This window comes from Rhinoderma darwinii, chromosome 12 (genome assembly GCF_050947455.1).
Source record: "Rhinoderma darwinii isolate aRhiDar2 chromosome 12, aRhiDar2.hap1, whole genome shotgun sequence".
In the NCBI taxonomy this organism is placed as follows: domain Eukaryota; kingdom Metazoa; phylum Chordata; class Amphibia; order Anura; family Rhinodermatidae; genus Rhinoderma; species Rhinoderma darwinii.
In genome coordinates, this window is record NC_134698.1 from 78,444,101 (window position 1) to 78,465,796 (window position 21,696).

General features: G+C 41.7%; 1 protein-coding gene across 1 annotated transcript in view; it reads left to right on the forward strand.

Moving 5' to 3' along the window:
* DLK1 (delta like non-canonical Notch ligand 1) overlaps positions 1–21,696 on the forward strand; it is a 40,618-nt gene that overhangs the window by 14,385 nt on the left and 4,537 nt on the right. The window contains exons 4-7 of the mRNA XM_075843507.1: positions 5,308–5,396; positions 13,497–13,558; positions 13,657–13,787; positions 14,394–14,535. Of these exons, the coding sequence (XP_075699622.1) occupies positions 5,308–5,396; positions 13,497–13,558; positions 13,657–13,787; positions 14,394–14,535 (424 nt within the window). The remainder of the gene's footprint in view (positions 1–5,307; positions 5,397–13,496; positions 13,559–13,656; positions 13,788–14,393; positions 14,536–21,696) is intronic.

Below are 21,696 nucleotides of genomic sequence, written 5' to 3' on the forward strand. Positions count from 1 at the left end.
GTGAGCATGATACATGCCCTCTCGTCTCATCCTTTACCCACTGATTTGCACAAGGTGGCGCCGTGTGTTTTTTCTCTCTCTTCCCAGGTCAGTTTTAGAAATGTAAGCTACGCTGTGATTGGTTGGAAAGTATATTAGAACTGGCCATAGATCCAGCATAGACATGTTAAAGGTGTCGGAGTAGTAAAAATCAACAGTAGTTTTAAGCCCCGCCCACATCCACCCAGAAATGCCCGTTTTAAGCATATTTGCATAAACCCCACCCCCTTTGATGTTTGCTTTGCAAGACAAACATGCAATAGGTAGGACGGTTGGGGGGGGGGGGGGTACACGAGCGCTCGTATACTGACTCTTCACTGAAGGGGGGGGGGCACTTTATTCACATTCTCTCCCCACCCCCATCACCTCCCATGAGGGGACCATGCACCCCCTAGTTTTCTTCAGATGTTCTACCTTAAAGCGGACTGTACTGGAGACACTGGTGGAGCTTCATCATAACTGGTGAAAAGCAAGAGTGGAACTGTTACCCCTAGCAACCAATCAGGTCACTGCTTTCATTTTGCGAAAAATAGAAGGTGGAATCTGATTAGTTGCTATGGGAAACGACACCACTTTTTTGCCGCAGTCTTGATAGGTCTGCAAGGTCACATGACTTCTGCGTCCGCTGCGATTCAGTGTGTCTGTGATGTGATGAACTGTTAGGGCATGACCACACGTGGCGGATTTCCTCCGCAACTGTCCGCATCAATGCCGCACAGAATCTGCGTCGCAGAATCTGCTGCGGATCTGCACAAAATGTGCAGAAAATTGATGCGGACTAGCTGCTGCGGACTGCGGGAAAAGTGCTTCCCTTCTCCCTATCAGTGCAGGATAGAGAGAAGGGACAGCACTTTCCCTAGTGAAAGTAAAAGAATTTCATACTTACCGGCCGTTGTCTTGGTGACGCGTCCCTCTTTCGGCATCCAGCCCGACCTCCCTGGATGACGCGCCAGTCCATGTGACCGCTGCAGCCTGTGCTTGGCCTGTGATTGGCTGCAGCCGTCACTTACACTGAAACGTCATCCTGGGAGGCCGGACTGGAGACAGACGCAGGGAGTTCTCGGTAAGTATGAACTTATATTTTTTTTTACAGATACATGTATATTGAGATCGGTAGTCACTGTCCCGGGTGCAGAAACAGTTACTGCCGATCGCTTAACTCTTTCAGCACCCTGGACAGTGACTATTTACAGACGTCTCCTAGCAACGCTCCCGTCATTACGGGAGCCCCATTGACTTCTTCAGTCTGGCTGTAGACCTAGAAATACATAGGTCCAGCCAGAATGAAGAAATGTCATGGTAGTAAAACCAATACGCTCCGCAGCACACATAAGATCTGCGGACTTCATTGCGGAATTTTGACTCTCCATTGAAGTCAATGGAGAAATTCCGCCATGAGTCCGCCACTGCTCCGCAACAGACAGAGCATGCTGCGGACACCAAATTCCGCTCCGCAGCCTATGCTCCGCAGCGGAATTTTACGCCTCGTCTAAACGAACACTGCTAAATTAAAGTGAAAGTCAATGGAGAAACGGCTCCGCTGCGGATTAACGCTGCGGAGTGTCCGCAGCGGAATTTAAGTGAAATTCCACCACGTGTGAACCCGCCCTTACATTCATTTCTTTTTGGGAGAGTCAAGATAGTCCCGTGAAAAAAGTAATTGTATATTGCAGCCAAGCTGTGACCGATACTGAGCTGCAGTACCAGGTGCAGCCACAGCCAAGTGTACGGCGCTGTGTCTAGGCTCCAGTGTCGGGGTCCCTTTAAGAAGCTGATCAGCAGGGGTGCCAGGAGTTGGACCCCCACTGATCATATATTGATGGCTAATCCTAAGGATAAACTATCAATATTACTGTCCCGGAAAACCCCTTTAGGGTAAGTCGTGCAGATGGTGTTATGCGGTGCGACTTTCAAATCCGCAACATGTGAATTTATGCAGAGTATTCTGGACGGACAGAGATGCTGCGTTTGGGCCATAGACATGATGTGGAGCACGAATACGACACTAAAATACCCAAGTTACGTTTTGTTGCGGTTTGCACAGTGTTTACGCGACGGAAACGTTGGAATAAACGCTGATAATCCGCAGGTGACATAAAGGGTAAGTTCACATGTAGCGTAAACACTGCGGATTTTCCGCAACGGATTTAATTGCAGAAAATCTGCAGCGTAATACCATAGCAGCAGAGTGGATGAGATTTAAACACGTATCATCCACATGCTGCGGAAAAAAAATCAACCGGAAAAACGCTGATAAATTGACTACGAATGCGTTTTGTTTTTTTATTCCTCAGCGTGTTAATTTATGCTTCGGATTCTCTGCTTTTTTTTTTCGGGTTTTCCCCATTGAATTCAATGGGAAGGTAAAACCTGCAACAAATAGCAGACGTTGCGATTTTTGCGCCGAAAAAGCTGCGATTCCGCCATAAAAGTCGCAACTCAGAAAAAAAAAAAAAGCTCATATTTACCCAGATCTTGTTGCTTCTTCATCCAGGCCGGACTCCCGGGATGACGTTTCATCCCATGTGACTGCTGCAGCCAATCACAGGCTGATGAAACGTCATCCCAGGAGGTCGGGCTGCAGGATGTCAGAAGGGACGCGTCGCCATGACTACAGGTAAGTACAAGCTTTTTTTTTTTTTAACTTGACGTTTTCTGCAGCGGACATTCCGGCCGAAAAAACACCACAATTTGGTGCGGTTTTTCGGCCAGAATTCCCTGCGGGGACCGGGGCGGATACGCTCTGAACACACTCAAAGTTAGCTACAATCAATGCTTCACACTAAGGCCGGGTTCCCATGTAGCGTAAACGATGCAGAATTTCCGCAACGGAAATGGTGTGCGGAAATTCCCCAGCATTTACTGTAGCAGCAAAGTGAGTAATATTTAGTAAATCTCATGCCCGCGCTGCGGAAAAAACCCGCAGTGAAAACGTTAATCATTTGACCTGCGGTGCGGAATTTATGCTGCGTTTTCATTGATTTTCTCCTGCGGGTTTTCCCCATTAAATTCAATAAGGATGCGAAATCCGCAACAGAAAGCCAAGCGTAGCGTTTACACTGCAAAGCAAAAACAAAACATACTTACGCAGAACGCCCTCCTTCGTTCGGTCCGGCCTCTTAGGATGACGCTGTATCCCATGTGACGCTACAGCCAATCACAGGCTGCAGCGTCACATGGCCTGAAACGTCATCCTGGGAATCCGGAGCGGACGTCAGAGTAGGGAGGGGGTAAGTATGTGTTTTTAATTATGCAGCGGAATTTCCATAAAAACCCCCCCCCCAAAAAACCGCACCATGCAGTGTGATTTTTTGGACAGGAAGTCCCGCGGGTTCCAGGTCGGATACGCTGCATGGTTTTTACGCGGCGTATCCGTCACGTGAGAAACCGGTCTAAATCCGCAGGTAAAATCTGCAATTATTTCTTCAGCTATTTTCGCAGCAAAAATGAACTATTTGTTGCAGATTTTTGTGACCGATTAACCTGCGGTATTTTGAGATTCCGCTGCAGCGTATTCGCAAGAGAATTTGACACGCTAAAGATTGAGAATCCGCAGGTCAATTTCCGCTCGTGGTTTCTGTGGCTTTTTTTCCGCAGCGCATGAATGCGATTTGTTCAGATCTCCTCCACTTTGCTTCTACTGTAATTCGCTGCACAATTTCTGCACCAAAAATCCAAATGGAAATTGCGCTGTGGGGGGACGGACCCTAAATGTACTTTTCATAGTTGAGATTTTTCATCTGTTAAATCCAGAAATCCGTATCTTACAATTGGCTGACTGAAGATTTGCTCCGGGACACTAGATTTCTTGTATCCCCCACTGAGATGACACTCATTTTCTGCTTTTCACACTAATTTCCAGCTGAAATAAAGGAAAGCGAAGCTGTGAACGGATGTTAAAAATACCGCTGTGGTTTCATAGGACTGCAGGTGAACCTAGCGAGCAATGGCGGCGCGCAGAAGGAACGGTTCTATGACAAATTCAACACTGTTACAACTGTATACAGCAGTCGTATAAACCTATGCTCCATAGTCAACCCCTGTAAAATCCAGAATGTGTGTAAATCATCGTAATTATAATATTTGCATTTTTTCACCTTGCTAGGTGGAAACCGTCAGCAGGTAGGGGTGGATTTTAGCTCGCTTTTATGTTTATTCTAGTTATGTCTTATGTGAATACTCAGGACGCCCAGACTCATTAACACACGTATGTCTAAGGCTGCGTTAATGCGTGAAGACCCCTGTAATCTGGCTAACGCATGAATATGTAATACTGTATTTGTGTTGTGTATTAATAGAGCAATAACTCAGCCGCGGGGGGCATTAAAAAGGAACAGAAACAGCGCCACCCCTGTCCATGGGATTTTCACTGGAACTGCAATACCAGACACAGCCCATGGACAAGAGTGTCACGTTTTCCGGAAGAAAGCAGCCATGTTTTTCTCGTCTTATCAATATTTTTAAAGTGTTATTGAGCCAATCAGACTCACAGCCCGTTTACAGCATTTTGCACTCACAGTACTAAATAGAGACATGAGGAGCATAACAGATCCGTCAACAGCAGCTTGTTGACAGTCTCCAAATAGAAACATTTATTTTTTCTACACTGCAAAGACTAAAAAGAAAAAAGCTGAAATCTAAGTGAAAGTAAGGCCCCATTCACATGGCGTTTGTGCTATTCGCCGAGCGTATACGTTGTTTTTTTTTAATAAAAACGTGAACCATTGAAAACGTATACAAACGTGGACCATTTTCTGTTTACGTCCCTGTATTTTATAGTGTGTACGTTTAGCGTATACTCATACGTCTGTATACTTTTCCGTTGTTTTTTTTTACCTTCCGTTGTTTTTTTTTTTTTTTTTAAAGTGAACACTGATAGAAAAAAAAAGAAATGGATAGATTTACTGTATGTAAACAGATACAAAAACGTATAGCATTAAGTCATCCATTGAGATCAATTCTAAAAATGCCGAACTATCCGTTTCATTCGTTTTTTTTAGTGTTTAAAAACGCTCGGTGGATCGCACAAACGCAATGTGAATGGGGCCCAACTGAAAGATACTGAAGATATATTTTAAGCTTGTGGCACGATTCTACATGATTGCGCATTGATCACGTATGGATCAGTCCTTAGTCTTGTGTTGATCTGGATATCGGCCGCATTGTTGTGATTTAATAAAAATAAATAAGAAAAAAACGTGACTTCCGCAGCCTCGAGAGCCCCTAGGATGGACGTGGGTTTTCTGTTATCTGTGTGGTGACGTACAGAGCGTTTCCTTCCAGAAGACAATAATTGGACTCCTGCAGGTATTTATAGCTCTGCTGATGACAACGCATGTAAGGTCAAGAGGAGCAAGGTGAGGACGGCGGTAAGGAGCGCAGCACGGAACGCCGAGAGATCTGCAGAGCATCAATTATTATTATTAATACTTACTACTTAATACTATCATTAGTTAAAAAAAATAAAAATATAATAATAGTAATAATAATAATAATAAGTAGTACTATCAATATTTCTACAGATTTCCATTGATAATGCTGCTACCAAGGCTAAGTTCGCACTAGTGTTGTCTCCCGTTTAGGTCTCTTCCGTCAGAGGACGGGATGACCGAAAATCCAAATGGAGCGCATCGCTTCCGTTTGAATTTCCATTGATTTCAATGGTAATTCTTTTGTTTCAGTTGGATTCTGTTTGCCTTCGTTCCGCTAGGTTTCCGTTTTTTTTTTTCTTCACGGAAGCAAAACTTCAGATCGTCTGCAGAACTTTTTCTTACGTAAAAAAACGGAAACCTAGTTGAACGGAGGCAAACAGAATCCAACTGAAACAAAAAAAAAAAAATCACCATTGAAATCACTGGTAATTCAAACGGAAGAGACCTAAACGGTGGACAAAACTGGTGCGAACTTAGCCTTATGCCGGGTTCCCACGGGATGATACGCTGCGTAAAAACCAAGTAGCGTATCTGACCTGGAACATGTAGTACATTCCGTCCGAAAACCGCACCACATTGTGGTGCGTTGTTTCGGATGGAATGTCCCTGCAGAAGGCAGCGATAAAAACCGCTCATACTTATGTAGGCCGTTGTTATGGCGACGCGTCCCTCCATCGCAGTCCAGTCCGGCCTCCCCGGATGACGCTGCAGCCCATGTGACCGCTGCAGCCTGTGATTGGCCTGTGATTGGCTGCAGTGGTGGTCACATGGGATGTAACGTCATCCCAGGAGGCCGGACTGCAGGAAGCAGGAGGGTGTTCTGGGTAAGTATGATTTTTTTCTTATTCTCTGTAGTTTGCGATTTTTGCGGCGTAACCGTTGCGATTACCCTGCAAAAGTCGCAAAACACTTGGCTTTCTCTTGCGGGTTTTGCATCCCCATTGAATTCAATGGGGGAAAACCCACAACGCAAAATCAACAAAAATGCAGCATAAATGGACATGCTGCGGAATTAAATTCCGCACCGCAGGTCAATTTACTAAAGTTTACGCTGCATTTTTTCTCAGCAGCGTGGGCAGGCGATTTTCTGAATCTCATCCGCTTTGCTGTTACTGTAAATGCTGCAAAATTTTCGCACAGAACTCCGTTGCGGAAATTCTGCAACGTTTACGCTACGCGGGAACCCGGCCTAACAGTAGAATATTAGAAGTAGTATTTTATTTATCATTATTACATCTACTATTACTACATTTACTATTTTTTATTACTGTTTTTCCTATAACTTTCCCATAATTAAATACAAAATGTAATAATATATAATAATAAATAATAATAAATAATAATAATAAATAAAATAAAATCCTCTGCTGCTTCTAATAATAGCAATAATAATAGTAGCATTATTATGATTAGTAGCGTTACCAAGGAGAATAGTAACTTTTTGGGTAGTAGAGCTAGGATTTCATATTTTTTTAATATTATATAATTGTAATTTGTAATAGTAATAATTCAAGTAAAAAGACTACAAACAGTGATCTAAATATAATACTGATATTAACCGTAAAACGACTACTACTCCTACTCTTCTAAACCCTGGGGGTCCCAGTGGTTGGACCACTATTATCATACACTGATGGTCTATCCTCTAGTCCATAAATGTAGAAAACCTGGAAAATTTAATTCTATGGGGGTCTAAGTTCGGTTCTGTAGAGATGGGGCTCCGGCTTTTTCCAGCCGTAATATGAACACTTAGGGTATGTGCACACACACTAATTACGTCCGTAAGTGACGGACGTATTTCGGCCCCAAGTCCCGGACCGAACACAGTGCAGGGAGCCAGGCTCCTAGCATCATAGTTATGTACGATGCTAGGAGTCCCTGCCTCTCTGCAGGACAACTGTCCCGTACTGAAAACATTATTACAGTACGGGACAGTTGTCCTGCAGCGAGGCAGGGACTCCTAGCGTCGTACATAAGTATGATGCTAGGAGCCCGGCTCCCTGCACTGTGTTCGGTCCGGGACTTGCGGCCGAAATACGTCCGTCAATTACGGACGTAATTAGTGTGTGTGCACATACCCTAAGAACGTACAATACTCATCTTATACAAATCTCGGGTTAGGTCAACACATTCACATAAATAATCCATTCATATTTCTGCTAAGCTCACGCCTGCTCGGAGCCCCTGCTGGTTCAGTGTCTGTACAGAGCGTGGTCTGATGACTTGCATTATGATAAGTGTTCGTAATCTAATATATAAACAGCTAAAGCCCCAGAATGCAGTGCAGCAGTGGATTAAATGACAGGGGGTCAGCTAGGCTCTTACTGGCGTGTCTGTCATGGTCAATTGATTTTAGTAACAACCTGCAGAATGCAGCTGTGGATGTGACTGGAGTATAATATAGTTCAGGAGCAGTTCAAGTTTAATACAGCAAAAGTAAATCTCGCCACCGCGTCTACCAATTTTATCAGTTTAGCCAATTTGATCGACTAAATTGAAAATATAAAGCGTGGTAATTGTGGGCTGGAGTCATACGTGAGACACATTGTTAGGGGGTAACTGACGCTGCATAGAGGGATTTCTGGCACTGTACGGGGACATCACTAGCAGTGTATGGAGCATCTGTTATACTGTATGGGGGCATCTCTGGCACAGTACTTTAATGGGGTATATCGGGGTTCTGTTTGGGATTCTCTCAATTAAGCGGAGATATGATTGAGAAAATCTGGATAAAGACGTTAGACACGTTGGATGGGACACTAGGACGGTTATACACGCACTCCTTGTTGTGGTCTATACAATTCTGCTAAAGATCATGCGCACAGTGTGGGCCCACGGCATAGTAAAGATAGGTAGTCAATTCTCCGGCCATCACTCTTGGCAGCCATTTGCATCTTTAAAGGGTATGAACACTTTGTAAATTGTTTATTTAAAAAAAAAAAATGTAAAAAAATTATATTGTTTTGTGTTTACAGCTCCTATGTACATCTATGGGTCTCCATGGTTACAGACTACAAACAAACCCTGTGCGTAGTCTGATCCTGCAGGTACGTGTTACTCCCATCCTTCTCCCTCCTCTTCTGTCTGTAGGTCAGAAAGAAGCAGGCGGCAGATGGAGTGGAGTAACACGACTGCAGGATCAGACTACAGAGGGTTTGCTTGTAGTCTGTTTACTCTGTAACCATAACAACACATAGGTTTGCATAGGAACTGTATAAACAAAACAGTAGAAGATTTTTATTCAAGATTATTAGCAAAGTTACTTAATTTTTTTATGTCAGACGCAATGGAGCAGGGCACATATCCTTTAACTACAAGTGCCCCCCTGCACCCCCAGCCTGGCATCCTTGACTCCCAAATATTTAAAGGGTTTTCCACCTTCTGACAACTGATGACTTATCCACCAGATGGCTCATCAGTATATCATCGTTACGGGTCCGACACCCGGACCCCGCACCGATCAGCCGATCCGGTGGCCTGCGGGCACCGGATGTTGTGGCACATAATGCAATGTACGGCGCCAGAAGCAGTTGACTCCGTACATAACACCATGCTGCATTACTGCAGGTCCGCTCCTATTCACTTGAATACTGCAGCTCGGCCGTTATTCCGTGGCCGGAGTCAACTGCTTCCGGCATGTATATCCGGTGAACGGAGGCACCGGGCCAGCTGATCCGTGCAGGGTCCAGGTGTCCATCAGTTGTCAAAAGGTGGAAGACCCCTTTAAAGGCAGCCATTACAGTACCCATAGGTCTTCTCACCCAGTTTTCAGCAGATCCCATATTGCAAATCATTCTGAATTGGTATTTTAAGTTGCAGATTTATGGGCTATTCAGTGTCTATGTAAAGCTGGGTTACAACCCATAGGCACAGAGGCGTAACTGGAAGCTAATTGGCCCAAATGCAAAATCTGTAACATGCCCCCCCCCCCCCCATCTCCCAGGTGTTATTTTTTGATACTGCGGTCTTTTTAAATGGCAGAGGGACATTTTGGGCCCCCTCAGGCACCAGGGCCTGGGTGCGACTGCTACCCCTGCACCCCCTGTAGCTACGCCTCTGCATAGGGACACAGTCACGGCAGCCAATTGTGGCTGTCACCAACCATGTGTTACCTGCAGAGTCCAGGATAACTCAGAAGCAGCCAGATAGACTTTATTGCAGATCTTTTATTTTTTAGGGTAAATGCCCTTTAAGCCCTTGTAAGGGCATGCCCCCACGTGGCGGATTTCCTCCGCAACTGTCCGCATCAATGCCGCACAGAATCTGCGTTGCGGATTACGGCTGCGGATCTGCCCAAAATGTGCAGTAAATTGATGCGGACTAGCTGCTGCGGACTGCGGTAAAAGTGCTTCCCTTCTCCCTATCAGTGCAGGATAGAGAGAAGGGCCAGCACTTTCCCTAGTGAAAGTAAACGAATTTCATACTTACCGGCCGTTGTCTTGGTGACGCGTCCCTCTTTCGGCATCCAGCCCGACCTCCCTGGATGACGCAGCAGTCCATGTGACCGCTGCAGCCTGTGATTGGCCTGTGATTGGCTGCAGCCGTCACTTAGACTGAAACGTCATCCTGGGAAGCCGGACTGGAGACAGAAGCAGGGAGTTCTCGGTAAGTATGAACTTCTATTTTTTTGACAGGTTGCTGTATATTGGGATCGGTAGTCACTGTCCCGGGTGCAGAAACAGTTACTGCCGATCGCTTAACTCTTTCAGCACCCTGGACAGTGACTATTTACAGATGTCTCCTAGCAACGCTCCCGTAATTACGGGAGCCCCATTGACTTCCTCAGTCTGGCTGTAGACCTAGAAATACATAGGTCCAGCCAGAATGAAGAAATGTCAAGTTAAAAAAGCAAGACGGATCCGCAGCACACATGACATGTGCATGACAGCTGCGGACTTCATTGCGGAACTTAGAATCTCCATTGAAGTCAATGGAGAAATTCCGCCATGAGTCCGCAACCAGTCCGCCACAACTCTGCAACATTCATTGCATGCTGCGGACACCAAATTCTGCACCGCAGCCTATGCTCCGCAGCGGAATTTTACGCATCGTCTAAACGAAACCTACTAAATAGAAGTGGAAGTCAATGGAGAAACGGCTCCGCTGCGGATTAACGCTGCGGAGTGTCCGCAGCGGAATTCAAGTGAAATTCCGCCACGTGTGAACCCAGCCTAAGGGTGGGGGGGAGGGGGGGTCACAATTGACAACATATTTAGGGAGTAACATTTTTTTTTTCTTTGTACTCTGAGGATTTATTAAAAATGAACATTTATAAATAGATCTCATAAATATTAATGATGCTTCCTTGCAAAACTTTAGAACAGCCCATTATACATTTATTATTCGAGATTCCAGCAGGACGCGCTGCGCCAATACCTGAAACCCGTGGCCTATTCACAGTCTTTATACGACAGCATTAAAGGAGCGTATTTCATCCCTCGCTGTACAGACAGGAACTTAAATGGTTGGCAGCAGAAGCCATTACTATATATCATGTGCTGTCCAATGAGAAGGGCTGCTGAGTACTAACCACAACCGGAGGGTAAATCCAGCCCAGTTTATGGCTTAGAGCATCCAAATAACAAACGCTCAGCTCTGATCACACCTATCATGGAGGAAATCTCTACATAGCCGTAGGGGATGTAGCTCTGTATAAATAGGGAGCCTTTCAGGAGCCTGGAAAAGATGGGTGAACGCTGTAGGAGCTGCAATGGGGTCATATTTGTTCGTTCTGCACCCTGTTTGTTGGGTAAGTACCTAGGTCTTGTAAAGAGGAATCACAATGGGGAAGGGTAGACATTGTGCTGAAATTGTCAATGTAGCAACATGCAGATGTAGCAGTGCTGAAACGTTCAGTGAAGCAACATACAGATGAAGCAGAGCTGAGCTTATGAAAGTAAATGTCCAACCTTAAATACCTATATCAAATATCCAACATTCTGCGCTGAATTATTTATTAATATATCTTTATTACTGTCAGAGCTCCATTTTTCTCAAATCTCCTGTATAGACACGGGGGGGGGGGATGTTTTTTTATTTCTACACCACTTTTCTTATGTAGGAAAGCCGCAAATGCCTCAAAAGACACAATTTGCGGCAAAAAACAATCATGACTTTTAAGGCATTTGAGCCACTCCCGGTACTTCACTAAGAAGTGGGTGGGGCTCAGCTAAAAAGAGGCGTGGTCATTTTTAGCCTGACAAATTTACTTAAGAAATTCCCCCCACTGTGTTAAATGATAATATTCTGTTTGTCTGCAGTCACCACTAGAGGGAGCTTCGGAGTTTACTGCATACAGTGTTATTATTGAATTTAATGTACAGGGTGGGCCATTTATATGGATACGCCTAAATAAAATGGGAATGGTTGGTGATATTAACTTCCTGTTTGTGATACATTAGTATATGGGAGGGGGGAAACTTTTCAAGCTGGGTGTTGACCATGGCGGCCATTTTGAAGTCGGCCATTTTGTATCCAACTTTAGTTTTTTCAATGGGAAGAGGGTCATGTGACACATCAAACTTATCGAGAATTTCACAAGAAAAACAATGTTGTGCTTGGTTTTAACGTTACTTTATTCTTTCATGAGTTATTTACAAGTTTCTGACCACTTATAAAATGTGTTCAAAGTGCTGCCCATTGTGTTGGATTGTCAATGCAACCCTCTTCTCCCACTCTTCACACACTGATAGTAACACCGCAGAAGAAATGCCTCTCAATCTGACCCCCTTAGACTTTTATCTTTGGGGTCATCTGAAGGCAATTGTCTATGCTGTGAAGATACGAGATGTGCAGCAACTGAAACTATGGATACTGGAAGCCTGTGCTAGCATTTCTTCTGCGGTGTTGCTATCAGTGTGTGAAGAGTGGGAGAAGAGGGTTGCATTGACAATCCAACACAATGGGCAGCACTTTGAACACATTTTATAAGTGGTCAGAAACTTGTAAATAACTCATGAAAGAATAAAGTAACGTTAAAACCAAGCACACCATTGTTTTTCTTGTGAAATTCTCGATAAGTTTGATGTGTCACATGACCCTCTTCCCATTGAAAAAACTAAAGTTGGGTACAAAATGGCCGACTTCAAAATGGCCGCCATGGTCAACACCCAGCATGAAAAGTTTCCCCCCTCCCATATACTAATGTGCCACAAACAGGAAGTTAATATCACCAACAATTCCCATTTTATTTAGGCGTATCCATATAAATGGCCCACCCTGTATAATCAGTATACAGTAAACTCCCCCTAGTGGTGACTGCATGCAGCCAGGAATATATAATTTAACTCTATATCTAAGCAGGGGATTTGGAACTCTGTATCAGAAAAATGAAGATACAACCCTTAGGGTATGTTCACACTCTTACTAAAAAAACATCTGATAAGGGGAAATAGCTCCTGATTCAGCCGTTTTTTAAGCAAACTAGCTTTTTTCACAACATTTTCAATGGCCGTTTTTGGAGCTGTTTTCTATAGAGTCAATGAAAAACAGCTCCAAACACGTCTCAAGAAGTGACATGCGCTTCTTTTTACGCACTATTTTTTGAAAATGAGGCGTAAAAAACCGCCCCTTCGGAACAGAACGCCGTATTTCCCATTGATTTCAATGGGCAGATGTTTGTAGGCGTTCTGCTTCCGATTTTTCAGCCGTTTTTCAGGATGTTTACAGCCTGAAAAACGGCTGAAAATAGGTCGTGTGAACAAACCCTTATAAAAGATATATTAAGACATCTTTTTAGCATAGAATTTTGGACCCATTGAGTGTTCAAGGATGGACAGTCACTGTAACGTGTAGCTGCCTCCTAGAAGCAATTGATTGCTGGATAGACAAAGCTCCTTTCTGGTCATGGACAATGGAGCGGCTGTCAGGGAACAGCTGCACCATTTTCTCTTTTCTCCACCAGGAACAGGACTGGAGCCTGGAGGAGGGTAAGTAACCTGTGTACTACCAGGGACTGGATACACTTCAAGATGTGTATAACTAAAGGGAATCAATGTAACATGCTGTTTAATATGTGTCTTCTAGGAGCCTGCAGGCCCGGCTGCCACCCCTACAAATGGCTACTGTGAGGGTCCTGGAGAATGCAGGTACGGACTATATAGCTGATGGACTTTTATTGCAATAGACATAATGTAGTGTCAGTTTTGCTTGGACTGTTCCTTGAATATTTTTTCTTTTTTTGTAGGTGCCATGCTGGCTGGAAAGGGCAGTTCTGTGACCAGTGTATCTCATTCCCTGGTTGTGTCCATGGAAGTTGTAACAAACCCTGGCAGTGTATCTGTGACGAGGGCTGGATCGGCAGTCACTGCAACATTGGTGCGTGGATCATTAATACAAACTCCTGTTATTCAAAAACGTTTAAAAAAAAATCATAGTATAAAAAGTTAATTTAAAAAAAAAAAGTTTGGGATGATTCTTATTTTTACAATAAAAATCTTCTAGTTGAAAGTCGAGTAAACCCTTGACAACAGCGCCACCTGCAGTTCAAGCAGTATAAAATATTTTTATTGAAGAATTTTTTGCTCTGGGTTACTCTTTAGAATATTTGTTGTGGTCATGAATAAAATTGGTGTCTTTTGCCCATTACTTACATTTCTCTCTGTATTATATATGGTCTACACCAGCCAAAAATCCATCTTTTAGGTCCTAGGACACAGATCACAGCAGTGCTCTGCCACCTGTGCCCAGCCAGGAGTGGGACAAGGTGTTTGGGTACTCGAAGCAGACAAAGCAAATAAAATTAAATAAAATTAAAAAACAATGAAAACAAAACAACCCTATACTTTTACAAGTCCTTAAAAAATAGCCGGCAGGATTTTGAATGCAGCTTTGATTGTGAATAGAGGAGAACTGTGTACATGATGTATTTGGAGTAGCATACTTTAGTGTATTACAAATGTAACATACTTATATTTTCCACAGATATCCATCCCTGTGCTGCTGTTCCCTGTTCCAGTAACTCTACCTGCATCGAAACGGGCGACGGGGGATATATTTGTCTTTGTGCTCCGGGATTTACAGGAAAAAACTGCATGGTTAAAAGAGGACCCTGCATTACAAATGGGTAACTGATCTCATTTAAATAAAAACAAGTAGGAGAAACTTAAAGGGTTACTCCAACAAAACGGAAAAATTCAGCGTAGCCCTGAATGGTTGCGCCCTCTTATTGCCCACAACCTAAAGCAGTGAATGCAATGCAGGGCAATGGATTAACTTTGAGTCAGGCTCCGCCCTCTCTTGTCCTAAATTTTGTATATTACATATACTGCTTAGTTTACCATGGGTAGACTGGTATCAGGCCCGTCAGCTTAAATGAGGGAAAAGAGCGGCATGATGATGGAGGTTGAACGAAACCAAAAATTAATGGCAACTCTGAATTTCTCAGCTTTGCCCAAAAAATTCCTTTAAAGGAGTTGTCTGCTTTTAACAATATCTTTTCATCAGAAAGATCGCATGTAAATAAGCTGATCACAGTTTGTCACACTACAGAGATCCCGAGTGATCAGCTGTAATGTGCAGGTGAAGCCGGCAGCAAGTCTTCAAATTTTTTGCAGCGCCACCACAGGGGAATTAAAGTATTACATGGTGCCATTGGAATCAATAGGCTTGCCATGTAATGTACAGACATACTGGGTCCTCCAGAGAAAAGACATACTCTATATAGCCACCCTTTATTTTGAATAATCGATGGAGGCCCTAAATAAGAGACCCCACCTCAAGTGACTCTCTTAATAATTGTTAATGACTTGTTACACTATTAATGATGCAGCACTAAGTGTTAAGCCAAGTGTAATGCAAATATGGTCCTATATCTGGGGTCCCATCTGTCCAAAGAAAACAGCAGTACTTTAAACTTTGCAATGAGGATATGACAACTTCACAATAATGTAATCATGCCGGGTAGAGTCACATAGATCCTCTATAGGGTGACGTCATATATACGCCACTCATGATGTAAGTGGTGGTCAACCCAGGTACAGCTTTCTGGCAGCTTTAGAATATCATTCAAAATTGGATTAAACGGATCTCTCGAGATATGAGGTACATGGTGCCTCCTTAGCTTTTGGTGTATTAGTAATAGTTAATCTCCAGGATGTGGACCTAATGTTCTACAAGGCGGGGGACTTAAAAATGATAGCAGCTGCCTCCTGTTCTGCTGGTCTCATTAGCTGTTCAGAGATTTGCAATTCAGATCCAATTAACAAGTCTACAGTCCTTCTAAACAGCTCAAAATATCCTGACTGATCTCCGTGCCCCATACCAGGAGGTCTGAAGCTGGTTAATATAAGATTAAGATGATTTATCCTTCATGCTAAGGAATTAGGTACATTTTTATCTAAATAGCAAATCAAAAATATTATCCAATTACTTAAAAGTATGTTCTTATACATAGGGGCAGTATTATAGTAGTTTATATTCTTGTACATAGGGGGCAGTATTATAGTAGTTATATTCTTGTATATAGGGGGCAGTATTATAGTAGTTATATTCTTGTATATAGAGGCAGTATTATAGTAGTTAAATTCTTGTATATAGGGAGCAGTATTATAGTAGTTATATTCTAGTATATAGGGAGCAGTATTATAGTAGTTATATTCTTGTATATAGGGGGCAGTATTATAGTAGTTATATTCTTGTATATAGGGCAGTATTATAGTAGTTATATTCTTGTATATAGGGGCAGTATTATAGTAGTTATATTCTTGTATATAGAAGCAGTATTATAGTAGTTATATTCTTGTATATAGGAGCAGTATTACAGTAGTTATATTCTTGTATATAGGGGGCAGTATTATAGTAGTTATATTCTTGTATATAGGAGCAGTATTATAGTAGTTATATTCTTGTATATAGGAGCAGTATTATAGTAGTTATATTCTTGTATATAGGAGCAGTATTATAGTAGTTATATTCTTGTATATAGGGGCAGTATTATAGTAGTTATATTCTTGTATATAGGGGCAGTATTATAGTAGTTATATTCCTGTATATAGGAGCAGTATTATAGTAGTTATATTCTTGTACATATGGGGCAGTATTATAGTAGTTATATTCTTGTATATAGAGGGCAGTATTATAGTAGTTATATTCTTCTACATAGGGGGCAGTATTATAGCAGTTATATTCTTGTATATAGGGGGCAGTATTATAGTAGTTATATTCTTGTATATAGGGAGCAGTATTATAGTAGTTATATTCTTGTATATAGGAGCAATATTATAGTAGTTATATTCTTGTATATAGGGGGCAGTATTATAGTAGTTATATTCTTGTATATAGGAGCAGTAATATAGTAGTTATATTCTTGTATATAGTGGGCACTATTATAGTAGTTATATTCCTGTATATAGTGGGCACTATTATAGTAGTTATATTCTTGTATATAGGGGGCAGTATTATAGTAATTATATTCTTGTATATAGAGGCCAGTATTATAGTAGTTATATTCTTGTATATAGGAGCAGTATTATAGTAGTTATATTCTTGTATATAGGGGCAATATTATAGTAGTTATATTCTTGTATATAGGGGGCAGTATTATAGTAGTTATATTCTTGTATATAGGGGCAGTATTATAGTAGTGATATTCTTGTATATAGGAGCAGTATTATAGTAGTCATATTCTTGTATATAGGGGACAGTATTATAGTAGTTATATTCTTGTATATAGGGGCAGTATTATAGTAGTTATATTCTTGTATATAGGAGCAGTATTATAGTAGTTATATTCTTGTATATAGGGGCAGTATTATAGTAGTTATATTCTTGTATATAGGGGCAGTATTATAGTAGGTATATTCTTGTATATAGGGGGCAGTATTATAGTAGTTATATTCTTGTATATAGGGAGCAGTATTATAGTAGTTATATTCTTGTATATAGGAGGCAGTATTATAGTAATTATATTCTTGTATATAGGGGCAGTATTATAGTAGTTATATTCTTGTGTATAGGAGCAGTATTATAGTAGTTATATTCCTGTATATAGAGGGCAGTATTATAGTGTTATATTCTTGTATATAGGCGGCTGTATTATAGTAGTTATATTCTTGTGTATAGGAGCAGTATTATAGTGTTATATTCTTGTATATAGGCGGCTGTATTAGGGCGGGTTCACACATGGCGGAATTCCACTTAAATTCCGCTGCGGACACTCCGCAGCGTTAATCCGCAGCGGAGCCGTTTCTCCATTGACTTTCACTTTAAATTAGCAGTGTTCGTTTACACGATGCGTACAATTCCGCTGCGGAGCATAGGCTGCGGAGCGGAATTTGGTGTCCGCAGCATGCTCTGTCTGTTGCGGAGCAGTGGCGGACTCATGGCGGAATTTCTCCATTGACTTCAATGGAGATTCAAAGTTCCGCAATGAAGTCCGCAGCTGTCATGCACATGTCATGTGTGCTGCGGATACGTCTTGCTTTTTTAACTTGACATTTCTTCATTCTGGCTGGACCTATGTATTTCTAGGTCTACAGCCAGACTGAGGAAGTCAATGGGGCTCCCGTAATGACGGGAGCGTTGCTAGGAGACGTCTGTAAATAGTCACTGTCCAGGGTGCTGAAAGAGTTAAGCGATCGGCAGTAACTGTTTCTGCACCCGGGACAGTGACTACCGATCCCAATATACATGTATCTGTAAAAAAACATATAAGTTCATACTTACCGAGAACTCCCTGCGTCTGTCTCCAGTCCGGCCTCCCAGGATGACGTTTCAGTGTAAGTGACGGCTGCAGCCAATCACAGGCAAAGCACAGGCTGCAGCGGTCACATGGACTGGCGCGTCATCCAGGGAGGTCGGGCTGGATGCCGAAAGAGGGACGCGTCACCAAGACAACGGCCGGTAAGTATGAAAATCGTTTCCTTTCACTAGGGAAAGTGCTGTCCCTTCTCTCTATCCTGCACTGATAGGGAGAAGGGAAGCACTTTTCCCGCAGTCTGCAGCAGCTAGTCCGCATCAATGTACTGCACATTTTGTGCAGATCCGCTGCAGAATCTGCAACGCAGATTCTGTGCGGCATCGATGCGGACAGTTGCGGAGGAATTCCGCCATGTGTGGTCATGCCCTTATAGTAGTTATATTCTTGTGTATAGGAGCAGTATTATAGTAGTTATATTCTTGTACATTGGGGGCAGTATTATAGTAGTTATATTCTTGTATATAGGAGCAGTATTATAGTAGTTATATTCTTGTGTATAGGAGCAGTATTATAGTAGTTATATTCTTGTATATAGGGAGCAGTATTATAGTGGTTATATTCTTGTATATAGGGGCAGTATTATAGTAGTAATATTCTTGTATATAGGGGGCAGTATTATAGTAGTTATATTCTTGTATATAGGGGGCAGTATCATAGTAATTATATTCTTGTAAATAGGGAGCAGTATTATAGTAGTTATATTCTTGTGTATAGGAGCAGTATTATAGTAGTTATATTCTTGTATATAGGGGGCAGTATTACAGTAGTTATATTTTTGTATATAGGGGCGGTATTATAGTAGTTATATTCTTGAATATAGGGGCAGTATTACAGTAGTTATATTTTTGTATATAGGAGCAGTATTATAGTAGTTATATTCTTGTATATAGGGGGCAGTATTATAGTAGTTATATTCTTGTATATAGGGAGCAGTATTATAGTAGTTATATTCTTGTATATAGGGGCAGTATTATAGTAGTTATATTCTTGTATATAGAAGGCTGTATTATAGTAGTTATATTCTTGTATATAGAAGGCTGTATTATAGTAGTTATATTCTTGTATATAGGGAGCAGTATTATAGTAGTTATATTCTTGTATATAGGGGCAGTATTATAGTAGTTATATTCTTGTATATAGGGGCAGTAGTATAGTAGTTATATTCTTGTATATAGGGGGCAGTAGTATAGTAGTTATATTCTTGTATATAGAAGGCTGTATTATAGTAGTTATATTGTTGTATATAGGGGCAGTATTATAGTAGTTATATTCCTGTATATAGGAGCAGTATTATAGTAGTTATAGTCTTGTACATAGGGGGCAGTATTATAGTAGTTATATTCTTGTATATAGGGGGCCGTATTATAGTAGTTATATTCTTGTACATAGGGGGCAGTATTATAGTAGTTATATTCTTGTATATAGGCGGCAGTATTATAGTAGTTATATTCTTGTCTATAGTGGGCAGTATTATAGTAGTTATATTCTTGTATATAGGAGCAGTATTATAGTAGTTATATTCTTGTATATAGGGGCAGTATTATAGTAGGTATATTCTTGTATATAGGGGTCAGTATTATAGTAGTTATATTCTTGTATATAGGGAGCAGTATTATAGTAGTTATATTCTTGTATATAGGAGGCAGTATTATAGTAATTATATTCTTGTATATAGGGGCAGTATTATAGTAGTTATATTCCTGTATATAGAGGGCAGTATTATAGTGTTATATTCTTGGATATAGGCGGCTGTATTATAGTAGTTATATTCTTGTGTATAGGGGGCAGTATTATAGTAGTTATATTCTTGTATATAGGAGCAGTATTATAGTAGTTATATTCTTGTATATAGGAAGCAGTATTAGGGCATGACCACACATGGCGGAATTCCTCCGCAACTGTCCGCATCAATGCCGCACAGAATCTGCGTTGCAGATTCTGCAGCGGATCTGCACAAAATGTGCAGAAAATTGATGCGGACTAGCTGCTGCGGACTGCGGGAAAAGTGCTTCCCTTCTCCCTATCAGTGCAGGATAGAGAGAAGGGACAGCACTTTCCCTAGTGAAAGTAAAAGAAATTCATACTTACCGCCCGTTGTCTTTATGACGCGTCCCTCCTTCGGCATCCAGCCCGACCTCCCTGGATGACGCGCCAGTCCATGTGACCGCTGCAGCCTGTGCTTGGCCTGTGATTGGCTGCAGCCGTCACTTACACTGAAACGTCATCCTGGGAGGCCGGACTGGAGACAGAAACAGGGAGTTCTCGGTAAGTACGAACTTCATTTTTTTTTACAGATACATGTATATTGGGATCGGTAGTCACTGTCCCGGGTGCAGAAACAGTTACTGCCGATCGCTTAACTCTTTCAGCACCCTGGACAGTGACTATTTACTGACGTCTCCTAGCAACGCTCCCGTCATTACGGGAGCCCCATTGACTTCCTCAGTCTGGCTGTAGACCTAGAAATACATAGGTCCAGCCAGAATGAAGAAATGTCAAGTAAAAAAAGCAAGACGCATCCGCAGCACACATGACATGTGCATGACAGCTGCGGACTTCATTGCGGAACTTTGAATCTCCATTGAAGTCAATGGAGAAATTCCGCCATGAGTCCGCCACTGCTCCGCAACAGACAGAGCATGCTGCGGACACCAAATTCCGCTCCGCAGCCTATGCTCCGCAGCGGAATTGTACGCATCGTGTAAACGAACACTGCTAAATTAAAGTGAAAGTCAATGTAGAAACGGCTCCGCTGCGGATTAACGCTGCGGAGTGTCCGCAGCGGAATTTAAGTGCAATTCCGCCATGTGTGAACCCGCCCTTATAGTAGTTATATTCTTGTATATAGGAAGCAGTATTATAGTAGTTATATTCTTGTATATAGGAAGCAGTATTATAGTAGTTATATTCTTGTATATAGAAGGCTGTATTATAGTAGTTATATTCTTGTATATAGAAGGCTGTATTATAGTAGTTATATTCTTGTATATAGGGAGCAGTATTATAGTAGTTATATTCTTGTATATAGGGGCAGTATTATAGTAGTTATATTCTTGTATATAGGGGCAGTAGTATAGTAGTTATATTCTTGTATATAGGGGGCAGTAGTATAGTAGTTATATTCTTGTATATAGAAGGCTGTATTATAGTAGTTATATTGTTGTATATAGGGGCAGTATTATAGTAGTTATATTCCTGTATATAGGAGCAGTATTATAGTAGTTATAGTCTTGTACATAGGGGCAGTATTATAGTAGTTATATTCTTGTATATAGGGGGCAGTATTATAGTAGTTATATTCTTGTATATAGGGGGCCGTATTATAGTAGTTATATTCTTGTACATAGGGGGCAGTATTATAGTAGTTATATTCTTGTATATAGGCGGCAGTATTATAGTAGTTATATTCTTGTCTATAGTGGGCAGTATTATAGTAGTTATATTCTTGTATATAGGAGCAGTATTATAGTAGTTATATTCTTGTATATAGGGAGCAGTATTATAGTAGTTATATTCTTGTATATAGGA